This window comes from Myotis myotis, unplaced genomic scaffold (assembly GCF_014108235.1).
Source record: "Myotis myotis isolate mMyoMyo1 unplaced genomic scaffold, mMyoMyo1.p scaffold_m19_p_8, whole genome shotgun sequence".
NCBI classification, from domain to species: domain Eukaryota; kingdom Metazoa; phylum Chordata; class Mammalia; order Chiroptera; family Vespertilionidae; genus Myotis; species Myotis myotis.
The window spans coordinates 76,701,270-76,714,765 of NW_023416390.1; the positions used below are offsets into that span (position 1 = coordinate 76,701,270).

The window sequence follows — 13,496 nt, forward strand, 5'->3', positions numbered from 1 at the left end:
GAAAACCTACTTTATTACATAATGGACTTTCAGCTTTAACAGATACCCCATTGCCCGAATTAATCCGTTATATTGAGGTTTTACTGTATGACTAGTTAAGGAATAAGCTAAAACTGTTAACAGGCTGTCCTGATAAGTTAGCCATAACACTACCACTTTATTTCTATGATTTTTTTTCACCAGCTATTGTTTTTCACTAGCATTTATCAATTGTACAGTAGACTAGATGCATTAGATTTTTAAAAAAAGATAAGATTCATGTCCCTAAGTAAAAGTTATTTTAAAAAATAAGCTGTTTGCAAATAAGGATGACCATTTGAAATAGAAAGAGTAATACAGTTCACTTCAAGTAGAGCTGAGTAAAACTCAGGTAGGGCAACAGTGAGATACCCTGTGGATCAGAAGGAGTATGAGCCTTGAAGCTTAACATATCTGGATGTGATACCAGCTTCACCACTTTGCTATCTATGTGACACTGGGCAAGCAGCTTTACTATTCTGAGTTCCCAGTCACTTATCTGGAAAAAAAAAAGGATGCCACCTTCATCTCCCAGGAGGTATTATCTTTATTACAATATCCAATTACAGGTTCTAGCACAGTCGGCATTTGGTGAATAGTGGATCTTTTTTCTTTTTTAAAATTTCTACTTATTTTATTTTTTAATTTAAATTCCTTATTATTGAAAGTATTACTATGTCTCCCCTTCCCCCTTTGGGTTTTTTTTTTGATTTTCAGAGAGAGAGGAAGGGAAAGGGATAGAGATGGAAACATTGATAGAGAAACATTGATTGGCTCCCTCCTGCACATCCCCTTCTGGGGATCAAGCCTGCAACCTGGGTATGTGCCCTGACCTAGAATCGAACTGTGATCTCTTGGTTCCTGGGTAGATACTAACCACTGAGCCACACTGGCTGGGCACATCAAATCTTTCTAACAACCCTAGTAAGATACTTTTATCATCCTTGTTGTATAGATGGGGAAGTAGAGGATAAGTAACTTGTCCAAGTAACTCAGAGCCTCAGTTTGTGCAATTCTCTATACTTGGGCCCTGTGATTTATAAGTTCATGATTAATTTACAAGTCTGGCCTATACAGCATGTTTCTAAATGTAACTGGTCCTCTCAAAATACACCGTAATCTCTTAATTACTTTCAATTTGGCTCAATCATTGTAATGAGAAAGTTACTAGTGTGAATATCCAACTCTGTATAACACAATATTATTTCCGTCTTTTTGTCTACGGGGGCAGTGTGAACATTCTGAGATTACTAGAGGCCTGGTACATAAAATTTGTACACTGGGCGGGGGTGGGGTGAGGTGGAGGGGTTGGGTTCCCTCAGCCCGGCCTGCGCCCTTTCGCAGTCTGGGACCCCTCGCTCCTTACTGCCCGCCTGCTCGCTGCTCCTTACTGCTCAGCTTGCTGCACCTTAGCAGAGGTGGGAGAGGCTCCTCCCGCCACCACAGCTGAGCTTGTCGGACGCCAGCCATGAGCCTGGCTTCTGGCTGAGCGCTGCGCCCACTGTGGGAGCACACTACCATCAGAGGGCAGCTCCTGTGTTGAGCGTCTGCCCCCTGGTGGTCAGTGCGCATCATAGGGACCGGTCGTTCTGGTCATTCTGCTGTAAAGGTCGCTTAGGCTTTTATTATATAGACTATTTCTGGTTGTGTCTAAGTTAATACATATACAGGGTAGACTTAGGAAGAATGATACAGCTCAATCTACATGATTTAAACTATAGAATCTATAGCTCAAGCATGTCAAACTTAAACGAGGCATGCGGCACACTGGCTGTGAGTTTGACATGCTTGCTGTAGCTAGTGGTAAAAAAGAAAAATGAAGTACCAAAAGAGAAAGAGGGAACAGTACTTGAGAATGTACAGCCACAGAATACACTCTACTGAGAACAGAAGACTTTTCTGGCTTATTTTTTAGGCAACAGTTTATTACCATCCAGCTTATCTATCAAATGTAGGAGGAAGTATAAAGAGGCTGTCATTCATTGCTCATCAGAGTAAAATACTTCTCATAATCATTCATTCAATGTAAGGATTACATGAAATACCATGGGAAAATAATTTATACCTTGTAAAAAAAATATGCTATAGAAATAATAACTTAGCTCTGAAGCATTTTTAATATCTAGTTCCATTTTATAAAAGTACACCAACAGGTTATACTTTTTTTAAAAATTACATTCTTTGCCCTGGCCAGTTTTGTTCAATTGTCAGAGCATCAGCCCATGGACTAAACGGTTGCAGGCTCGATTCCCGGCCTAGGTTGGGGTTGTGTGGGAGGTAACCAATCGATGTGTCTCTCTCACATTGATGTTTCTGTCTCTGTCTCTCCCTCTCCTTTTCACTTTCTCTAAATACCAATGGAAAAAAATTTCCTTGGGTGAGGATTAACAAAAAGTAAAAACCAATACAAATTATATATCTTACACTAGACTGTGAGCCACTAAGGCCAAGAGCAAATCTTATCTGATGCCTGGGCATCTTGTCTAATAGATGCTCAGCGTACTGGATTAGGTAGCATGACCAGGGTTCTTGAGAAGGGAGAGTTCCTTAGTACTGATCCTATAGACCAGTGATTGCGAACCTTTTGAGCTCGGCGTGTCAGCATTTTGAAAAACCCTAACTTAACTCTGGTGCCATGTCACATATAGAAATTTTTTGATATTTGCAACCATAGTAAAACAAAGACTTGTATTTTTGATATTTATTTTATATATTTAAATGCCATTTAACAAAGAAAAATCAACCAAAAAAATGAGTTCGCGTGTCACCTCTGACATGCGTGTCATAGGTCGCCATCACTGCTATAGACTGTCTAGCTATGAAGAAAGTAGAAGATGGAAAGTATGATGAACCTAGGCTCATGCAAGGAGGACACAAAGTAAAAAGCATGCAAAATATGAGAAAAGAAAGATGTAAAATTTACTTTCATGTCCTGGCTGGTGTGGCTCAGTTGGTTGAGTATCATTCTGTGTACCAAAAGGTCGCCTGTTTGTTTCTGGGTCAGGGCACATGCCCAGGTTACGGGTTTGAATCCAGTTGGGGTACGTGCAGGAGGCAATCGATTGATGTTTCTCACAGCAATGTTTCTCTCTCTCTCTAAAACCAATAAAAATATTTTAAAAAACCTAGTTTCATAATGTATTTTTTTTCTTTTCCCTTAATTGCCTTCTATAATTAGGTGGCTTCAAGGCTAGACATCCTTGAAAATTCCACATTTTACATTTTATTTTTTTAAATATATTTATTGATTTTTTACAGAAAGGAAGGGAGAGGGAGAGTTAGAAACATCGATGAGAGAGAAACATCGATCAGCTGCCTCCTGCACACCTCCCACTGGGGATGTGCCCGCAACCAAGGTACATGACCTTGACTGCAATCAAACCTGGGACCTCTGAGTCTGCAGGCCAACGCTTTATCCACTGAGCCAAGCCGGTTAGGCCACATTTTACATTGTAATTTCAATTTTGACTTTCTGGAATTAAATGGAATATGCTAGCACCTTTGCTCATATACTTCCCTATTCCCAGAATGTCTTCCTCACCAATTTATGCCTGTTATTTTAAGAGATAATTTAAGGTTTATATCTTCCCAGAAGACTTCTGTATTAAGTCCCTAATCTGTTCATGGTTGTACTTCATGATTCATTCAGTTACCAGTCTGAATACTATAAAAAATTTAATTATGTTTAGATAACATATGTGTACATTTATCTTCCCAACTAGATTGGTTTAACCTTGGGGAGATGAATGAAAACGATCTTTGGATTTCTTAACATTAGATTCAGTTACAGAAAACCATCTATATATATAAAAGCCTAAGTGACCAAACAACTGATTGCTATGACATGCTTTGACCACCGGGGGCAGACGCTCAATGCAGGAGCTGCCCCCTGGTGGTCAGTGCGCTCCCACAGCAGGAGTGTCGCTCAGCTGACTGATGGGTGCCAGACATTGGGCTCATGGCTGGTGAGCACTGCTGCAGCAGCACAAGCCTCTCCTGCCTCTGTGGCAGCGTGCTACTGAGTGGCAGTGGCGGCAGGTGCAGTGGGGCCGCGATGAGTGGGAGTGGTGCGGCACCTGGCCACCTGCCACTTTGCACACTACTACATGCCTCAGGGGATGTTGGACTGCCGGTTTCGGCCCGATCAGCAGACCGGGCCAAAACTGGCAGTCCGACAACCCTCCCAGGGGTCCTGTATTGCAAGAGGGTGCAGGCCAAGCTGAGGGACCCCACCGGTGCACGAATCCATGCATCAGGCCTCTAGTGAGGTAATAAAACAAACCCACTTGCAAGTCATTCCAAAAAGAAGAAGGGAGGTAAAACACATTTCTGAAAATGTGGCACATTGTATTAAAAAATATGACTTATTCATGAAACAATCGGTATTTCTACTTTAGAACTATAAATTAAAATCCATGTCATTTTTAATACATGTAATTTCTTTTGGGGTTGAGGTGGGGGGAAAAAATCAGTTCCAGCATGGGCAATTGCACAATCTCCTTTATTCTATAAGCACTGATAGCCTGTACTCCATTTCACTGTTTCAAATACCTATTACCATTGCTATTTTCCCTCCCATTCCACTTCCCTCAAGAGGCTGAATTATATAGTAAGATACTTGCTTATATATTTAAGTAGTCAGAAACATAGTTAATGCCAGGCAAAATTTACTTGTCAATATCAAAGTAGCTCAATATTTTTCCCTAAAAATTAATGAAGCAAATGAATAAAGCAATAAAATGAGGATAAAACAAAACTGCTATGACTAATAAAAGACTATAAAGTTATGTATTATAGAACACTGGATAACCTTTTAATCCCATATTAAAAGAAGAGAGATGATGCATCATAGGTATACATTTTATTTATTCTAAATCACCTCTACCCAAAGGAGGTGAGTGATAACGTACCTGATATGATGGCACTGAAGGGTAGGGGATGACCACTCCTTGAATCTGATTTCCTATGCTGTTGGGTTGGCCACCAACCAGGCTCTGACTCTGGGGTTGCTGAATTCCAACTATTCCTTGGTAGTTTTGCTGCTGGTTGGGCATAACTTGATAACCTGTAATGACACAATGAGTTAAATCCTGTTTTGAATTTATTTACTCTAGTAGGGTGTTTTGTACTTTAAGCAAGTAATTTGTGTTCTAAAATGATAGAATTTTGTTCTAAACAACAAATTTCAAACAACCTTCTATTATGAGAGCTAACATTGAAAAGATTTACTATGTAGGTAACCCAAGTCAGCTACATTTTTTTTCTCCCTTAAAATACATTCTAATGAAATTTGTGTACAAAGATTCTCTTTATAGCTGTAGAAATTTATAGGGATACAGACTTGGATTACACAGACAATTACTATTTAGTATGTATTAAAATATTATCACAACTGGTTTCTGGGGACCAGGAGTAGCTACATAATTTGTGGGGCCAGTGCAAAAAAAAAAAAAAAAAAAAATGTAGGATACCTTGCTAAAAAATTGAGGTTTTTCGTATTGGTAATAGAACATTGCTTTAAGCATGGGGCCCGTGTAGCTGCATGCCCATGAAGCTGAAATTTCTGGGGGCCAAATAAAGAAGGAAGGGGGCCACTTTTACAGAATGCTTGTATGTTTTTTTTAAAAAAATCACACTAAGATATAAATCCTTATATTAGGAATGTGTCAAGAGCACAAGGAAAATGGAGTCATTTAGCAATTTTTTAAAAAGATTATTTCTTTATTGTATTAAGGTCACTAGAGAGAGAAACAGATGCTTAATGAGATTAATCTACCAGGAGTCACAAATCAAAGAAAAAAGGACAATACTTCTCTAGCCTGTTGGTAACTGAAGTAGTCAGTTAAGACTATAAGTTTACTTTTATCGACTGAATTTATCAGTTATTTAAATAAGAATCTGAAATAAGTTTTGAGTAGTGAATATGAATTGTATTTTGTCTCCTGAACCTAAGAAGATTCCTTATGTAAACCAATTAGTTTAAGACTTATACACATTATTAAAAGCTACAACAAATCCTGGTAAAAAAAAAAAAAAAAAAAAAAAAAGGGTCCAGCTGGCATGGCTCAGTGGTTGAATGTTGACCTATGAACCAGGAAGTCACGGTTTGATTCCTGGCCACGGCACATGCCCAGGTTGCGGGCTTCATCCCCAGTGTGGGGCATGCAGGAGGCAACCAATTAGTGATTCTCTCTCATCATTGATATTTCTATCTCTCTCCCCCCCTCTCTCTTCCTCTCTGAAATCAATAAAAATATATTTAAAAAAAAAAGAAAAAAAAGGAAACCAGATAAAAATAAATAACTAACCTTCTAGTTTAAGGGTATTTAAAAATTTCTACAAAGATGAACCAAACTATGACATTGCCTATAAACACTTCCATAACTGAAGGTCAGTGAAATGATTTCTCTGACAACACCACTAATATATTTTGCTATCTTATAAATATCAGTTTACATTTTCATCCTTGTTAATCCCTACAGCAACAGAAATGGCAAAGACCCCACCTTAAGTAGTAGACAACAGTATGACTATAGTTCCCCAGAAGCCTTGATGATTCTGCTCAAAGATTAAATAACTAAATAAAATCTAGCAGTAACCTTCCCTAAAAATATAACTATAAAGTATATCTGGTAACTAAGCAAAATATTAACAACAACAAAGTAAAAATGAAGTTATAGTGAATCCTTTCATATTTCTATGGCAACAGTGCTTTATGACCACAATTCAAATGACTTTTCACCAATCTAACTTTGTACAAGAAATGTGTATTCTAATCCTTATCTGTAATAAGTGATTGACAATATACTGTTTCTTAAACCTTACCCCCTGTGAATTTCGTATAATACTTAAACTTGTAGGCAGATAAAGGACAAGCAGAAGAAACTTCTTTCTGTTCTTTAGTATAGTTATTATTCAACCCTATTTTCAGTTTATCAAATGACAACTATTTTAAATTAATACCCTAAATACCAAAACACTGTAAAAAAATATACTGACATACTTCCACACCTAGGGAAATAAAGGGCAGGAATTGAAAATGGGATGTGAATATAATATGTTTTCTTGTGTTGGAAGTGCCACCTCTAAACACACCCATTACCCCTCGCCCCCCCCCCCCCCCACACACACACACAGAGGCATGCATGTATATATTGCAGCATTAGAATTTGGGCCTAGCCCAAACTGGTTTTGCTCAGGGGTTAGAGCCTCGGCCTGGGAACTGAAGGGTTGTACGTTCGATTCTGGTCAAGGGCATGTACCTTGGTTGCAGCCCCAGCCCCAGTCAGGAAGTGTGTGGGAGGCAAGGAATCAATGTGTCTCACATCAGTGTTTCTCTCTCTCTGTTTCTCCTCCTCTCTTCCACTCTCTCTACTGATCAATGATTCTCTCTCATCATTGATGTTTTTATCTCTCTTCCTCTCCTGTCCTCTCTGAAATCAATAAAAATATACTAAAAAAAAGAAAAAAAAAGAAAAAAATACCATCGGCGTGAAGATTAACAAAAACAAAACAAAAAAGAATTTGGAACCAAAAGACTTATATTCACGCATATTAGTATAACCAATGGACAGAGACACTGGGGGTGGTGGTGGTGTGGGGGCTTGCCCGGGGTGGGAATGGCGGGTGGGGGGAGGGTCAATTGGAGGAAAAAGGAGACATATGTAAAACTTTAGACAAAAAAAAAATGTTGCTGACAAAAAAGAATTTGGTCTTAGTTCTTTATAGACTAACTTCTTATAATGAACTCGTCAGAATTACAGCCCACTAAAATTTAAAAGAAAAATGTGGACACCTGGCAGAATTCAGTGTAATATAATCTTACTTAAAATACCTTGACTAAGAAATCCCCCTAAAAAACTTCAAGTAATTTTCAACTTACTTTTGTAGTTTATTCACAACATTTTCCGTTACAGGATGCAACTTTGGAAAAAAAAAAAAATTAAAAGAAAAGAAAAATGTGCTTCTGATTTCCTTTCCCTAAATTTACTAATGTCCCTCAAAAGCTCTGCTTCCTGTAAACTTAAAACTAAATAATTAATAGTTAATTGGTTATTTTAAAAGTGCAATGGACATGGGACGCTGGGGGGTGGGGGAGGCCAGGGGATAGTCAAGGGCGGGGAAAAAAAAAAAGACACATATGTAATACCCTTTGTAATACTTTAAGCAATTAAAAAAATAAAATAAAATAAAAAAAATAAAAAATAAAATCAGAAAAAAAAAATTCAATGTGAAAACTTTAAACTTATGAGTATTTCAATAAAATACTTGATTCACCTGGAAGCCTTTCACCTAAAATTCTCTTAAGAAAAGAAAGTCGCCGAAACCGGTCTGGCTCAGTGGGTAGAGCGTCGGTCGGCCTGCGGACTGAAGGGTCCCAGGTTCGATTCCGGTCGGGGGTGTGTGCCTGGGTTGCGGGCATATCCCCGGTGGGAGATGTGCGGGAGGCGGCTGATCGATGTTTCTCTCTCATCGATGTTTCTAGCTCTCTATCTCTCTCCCTTCCTCTCTGTAAAAAATCAATAAAATATATTTAAAAAAAAAAAAGAAAAAAAAAAAGAAAGTCTGAGTTAGAAAGCTTTCAATAGCTGCGGGTTTCATGTCATAGTGGTTTAATGTAGAGTCACTTGGGCTCTATACTATGAAATTTGCATCAGTGAATTTCCAGTGATATTTCAGATTCCTGAATGCTACTGAATCTCCATTAATACCCATGGCTACTAAAAGGGATAGAGACACACACACACGCACATATCCACAAAACATCATGCACATTTTGAAAATGTGAAAACATACCATGACATCTAAAACATGTGACTCCAGCACCTAGGCATTTGCTACAGACAGTTGTAAAAAGAATGCTATGAGCCCAGGGTGTGTCTGGTGGGTGATATAAAGATGAGTAAGACATGGTGCCTATCTTTTCAATTAGATATTCTTAGCCATGATACTGTACAGGGTAGCAGAATAAATAGGGTCTTATAAAAATACGAGGGATAAATTAATCCTGACTGAAATGAGGTGGTGACATTGGGCTGGGACTTAAAGAAAAAAGTCTGGAAAAGTAAAAAAATGAATAATATACTTGAGGGACAGGGCACAGTCAGGAGGGGCTGGATATGGTATACGGAATGAAAAGTAGATGAGGTAGAATAGAATATTGGTGGAGAACCAAACAGTTTACAAGTGAAAGAACAATGAGAATAAAACAGAAGTTCTAGATTTTAAAGACTGTGAAAATAGAAAAATAACTAATATTAGTACTTCATTCAGAAGCAACATAAGAACACAGGAACATGATCTTAAATAATAGTGAAGCTATTAAAAATAAGAATGCCAAGCACTTTAAAAGAAAATATCTTCTTTAAACTCATTTTAATTTCATGATTTTATTCATTGTCTTATTTCACATCTCTTAAAACTCTATAGTTAATCTACATATATAAAAGCCCATTAACTGGAATGGTGGAATGACCAGAACGACCGGTGGCTATGATGTGCACTGCAGCAGCCAACCAGTCTGATCTGGACCCCGATTGCACCCTCGCTCCACGCGCTGGCCCCCCCCCCCCCCCCCCCCCCCGCTCAGCCCCCGACTGGCCCCCAACGCCGCGATCAAGGGCGGGGCCGGCCAGCCAATTGCCTGCAGCCCCCCCCCCCACCCCCGTGCACGAATTTGTGCACTGGGCCTTGGGCCTCTAGTATAATTGTTCTATTTGTTTACTCATGGTTCTAATTGTTCACTCATGGTTTTTGTATAGCTTTAAAAAATCCTGAAATATGGTGTCCTTTTTAAGGGTGAGATTAGAAATAACAAACAAAACCCCTCAAAACACTCATATCAGTTATCAGATAGTCAAGCACTCAATATTTATGCTTACTGGCTAAAGAATAGAGAAAAGCATATTCTTAACAGAATGAAATAAAAATAATATATATTAAAATCATAAGATATATAATGATTATAGAGGATAGGCTCTTACGCATAAGGGAAGGTGTTGCATTTAGAGAGCAGCATGGGCGGTTCACCTACAGTGACAGTGGGAAGATGTTGCATATGGAAAGGTGTCTTTTAACAGAAACATACAGAGTGACATCAGAGGAATGGTGATGTGAGAGATCCCCTTGAAATTCCAATTGGAATAGCTATAACTCAACAAGGTCCCTGGTCAACATAAAGCATACCTGAAAGATCTGTGCACTGAAACATGTAAAGGTGGGCAAGTGGGAATAAAAGGGGAGGCTGAGAAAGGAGAAGGGCTGAATCCAGTTGTGGCTGAAGGGGTTATGGCTGGCGCTCCCTTCGGTTGGAAGGAGCCAAGAGATTAGGTGGGCATTCCTACAGGTGCACGGGAGAGCAAGTGCAGGTGCACGGGAGAGTAACTGCAGTTTTCAGGCCATCGGCATTCTAGGCAGAGAAACAAATCCATGGAGCCCTACCGCACCCCCCCCCCCCCCCCCCCGCCTCCTATTGCACTTGGTGTCCAGTTACGGAGCATATTACCTGCAAACCCAATAACTTATACTACAGATTCACTTTTTCCCTGAGCAAAGGTGTACTCCGTAACTGGTCCTTGGTCGGGGCATAGTGGGGGGGGGGGGGGGGGACCCTGGAAAGGTCCAAGGTCACCATTATTGGGAGGGCAAAACAACAAATAAGCTGGCCAGTTTCTCCAGAGACCCAACCTCCATGCATCGAGGCTACACTAAGGGCTTCAGAGGACAGCACTGAGATTTCACAGAGCTAAAAAAATCTTGTGATTCAGCCCTGGCCAGGTAGCCTTGCTGGTTAGAGGGTCATCGTGATACGCCAGGGTTGTGTGTTTGAGCCCTAGTCTGGGCACATACAAGACACAACCAAAGAATGCATGAATGGGTGAAAAAACAGATGTGTCTGGCTGGTTCATTCTCTCTCTCTCTCTCTCTCTCTCTCTCTCTCTCTCTCTCTCTCTCTCTCTCTCTCTCTCTTCCTAAAATATAACAACAATGAAAAACACTGAGTCAGTGTCACCTACCAGGGAAGAAGAGAAAGACCTTTTTGTATTAATCTGCTAGAAAAGCACCACTCATACTTAGATGCCTAGACAAGGATGCAATCAGTCAAATACTGTGAAAAAACCAAGGTAAAAAGGCAACTCAGGAAAAGAAAAAGTATACAGAAAAAACAAACTTAAAGACATGGAAATATGTGATATAAATGACAGAGAATTCAAGCTGGCAGTTCTGAAAATAGTCAATGAAATGGGAGACTATATATAAACAATTTAATGTGCTCAGAAAACAAATCAAAGAACAAAATGAGTACTTTACCAAAGAGATTAAAACATTTAAAAAGAACCAAACAGAAATTCTAGAGATGAAAAACTCTATAAAAGAGATCAAAATTAGCCTGGCTGATGTGGCTCAGCGGTTGAGCACTGAGTTATGAACCAGGAGGTGACTGTTTGATTACCAGTCAGGGAACATGCCCGGGTTATGGACTTGATCCCCAGTGGGGGGCATGCGGGAGGTGGCCAATCAATGATTCTCTGTCATCATTGGTGTTTCTATCTCTCTCTCCCTGTCCCTTTCTCTCTGAAATCATTAAAAAGTATATTAAAAAAAAAGAAAGAAAGAATTCTCAAGGCAGCCAGGGAAAAGGGGAAAGAAACCTATAAAAGAAAGCCTTATCATTGGACTTTTCAGCAGAAACTCTACAAGCCAGAAGAGAATGGAACCAAATATTCAAACTATTGAAAGAGAGAAATTACATCCAAGAATAATATAGCCAGCCAAATTATCCTTTAAATATGAAGGAGGAATAAAGGCTTTTCCAGACATACAGAAGCTGAGGAAATTTATCACCAGAAAACCGCCATTGCACGCAATAATCAAGAGGGTTATTCTACCTGAAACAAAGAACAAAAGGTCACAAAACTGTTAGTAAGACTACTAAAAAACTTAACAGCATAAACAGGGATAATTTATGACAACAAAAACAGAAAAGGGGAGGGGTAAAGGTATGAATTTGCAAAGGAGGATGGAGATCAGATGCATTCAGAAGAAAAAGGACTACTGTATATATGAAACTTTATTTTTCATAAAACCTAATGATAACAACACACAAAAAAACCTAAAACTGACACACGTAGCTTACAAAAAGAGGAAACAGGAAAAAGAGGCAGACTAGCAGATTGGATCAAAAAACAAAACACAACAATATGCTGCCTTCAGGAGACACATCTAAGCTGCAAAGACAAAGTTAGACTCAAAGTGAAAAGGTGAAAAATGATTCTCCAAGTAAACACCATTCAAGAAAAGCAGGTGTAGCCATACTTACACCCGATAAAAGAGATTTCAAGAAAACAAAGGTAACAAGAGACAAAGATAGACATTTTATAATAATGGTTACTATATCAAGAAGACATAATACTTCCTTTTTCAAATATTTTTTTTTATTGATTTCAGAGAGGTAGGGAGAGGGAGAGAGAGATAGATACATCAATGATGAGAGAGAATCATTGATTGGCTGCCTCCTACACACCCCATACTGGAGATTGAGCCCGAAACCCAGGCATGTGCCCTGACTAGGAATCAAACCATGACCTCCTGATTTATAGGTTGATGCTCAACCATTGAGCTACTCCGGCTGGGGCGACATAATACTTCTTTATATGCACTTAAGCAGGGAGCACCAAAATAAATAAAGCAACTACTAACAGAATTGAAGGGAAAAACAGAAAAAAACACAATCATAGTTAGGACCTTAATATTCCAGTGACAGCTCTAGATAGATCATACAAACAGAAAATCAATAAAGAAGTATCGGCCTTAAATTAAACTTTACACCAAATGGACATAAATGACATTTATAGAGCCCATCATCCCAGAACATCAGATTATACATTCTTCTCTAGTGCATGTGGAACATTCTCAAGGATAGACCACATGTTTTGTCACAAAACTAGCCTCAACAAATTTCAGATTAAAATCACACCAAGGATATTCTCTGACCACATGCTTTGAAATTCAAAATCAACTGCAAAAAGGCAGTAAAGAAACCCGTAAGTATAAACAATATGCTACTAAAAAATGACTGGGTCAAAGAAGAAATAAAAAATATAGAGAGACAAACAAGAATGACAATAGACTTATCAAAATTTCTGGGATGCAGCAAAAGCAGTAATAAAAGGGAAGTTTATATAAAGGCCTATCTCGAGAAACAAGAGAAATCCCAAGTAAACAACCTAACATTTTATCTCAAAGAACTAAAAAAAGAACAAAAACAACCCAAAGTCAGCAGAAGAAAGGAAATAATAAAAATTAGAGTAGAATTGGGTAGCTCCTGCTGGGTGGCCTTAGGCAGTGGCTGACTTTGCACCTCCTTGGAGATCCAAGAGCCAGTATACCCAGTGGTCAGTGTGAGACCATCCAGATTACAACTCTTCACATCCATAAGTGACACACTCAAGGGGCGGACTCAATGAGCACCAAAGCCC

General features: G+C 39.0%; 1 protein-coding gene across 15 annotated transcripts in view; it reads right to left on the minus strand.

The window, feature by feature from the left end:
- R3HDM1 (R3H domain containing 1) overlaps positions 1 to 13,496 on the minus strand; it is a 181,934-nt gene that overhangs the window by 37,856 nt on the left and 130,582 nt on the right. For all 15 annotated transcript variants that reach the window (XM_036318752.1, XM_036318750.1, XM_036318760.1 and 12 more), the window contains one exon: positions 4,929 to 5,083. In XM_036318752.1, coding sequence (XP_036174645.1) covers positions 4,929 to 5,083 — 155 coding nt within the window. The remainder of the gene's footprint in view (positions 1 to 4,928; positions 5,084 to 13,496) is intronic.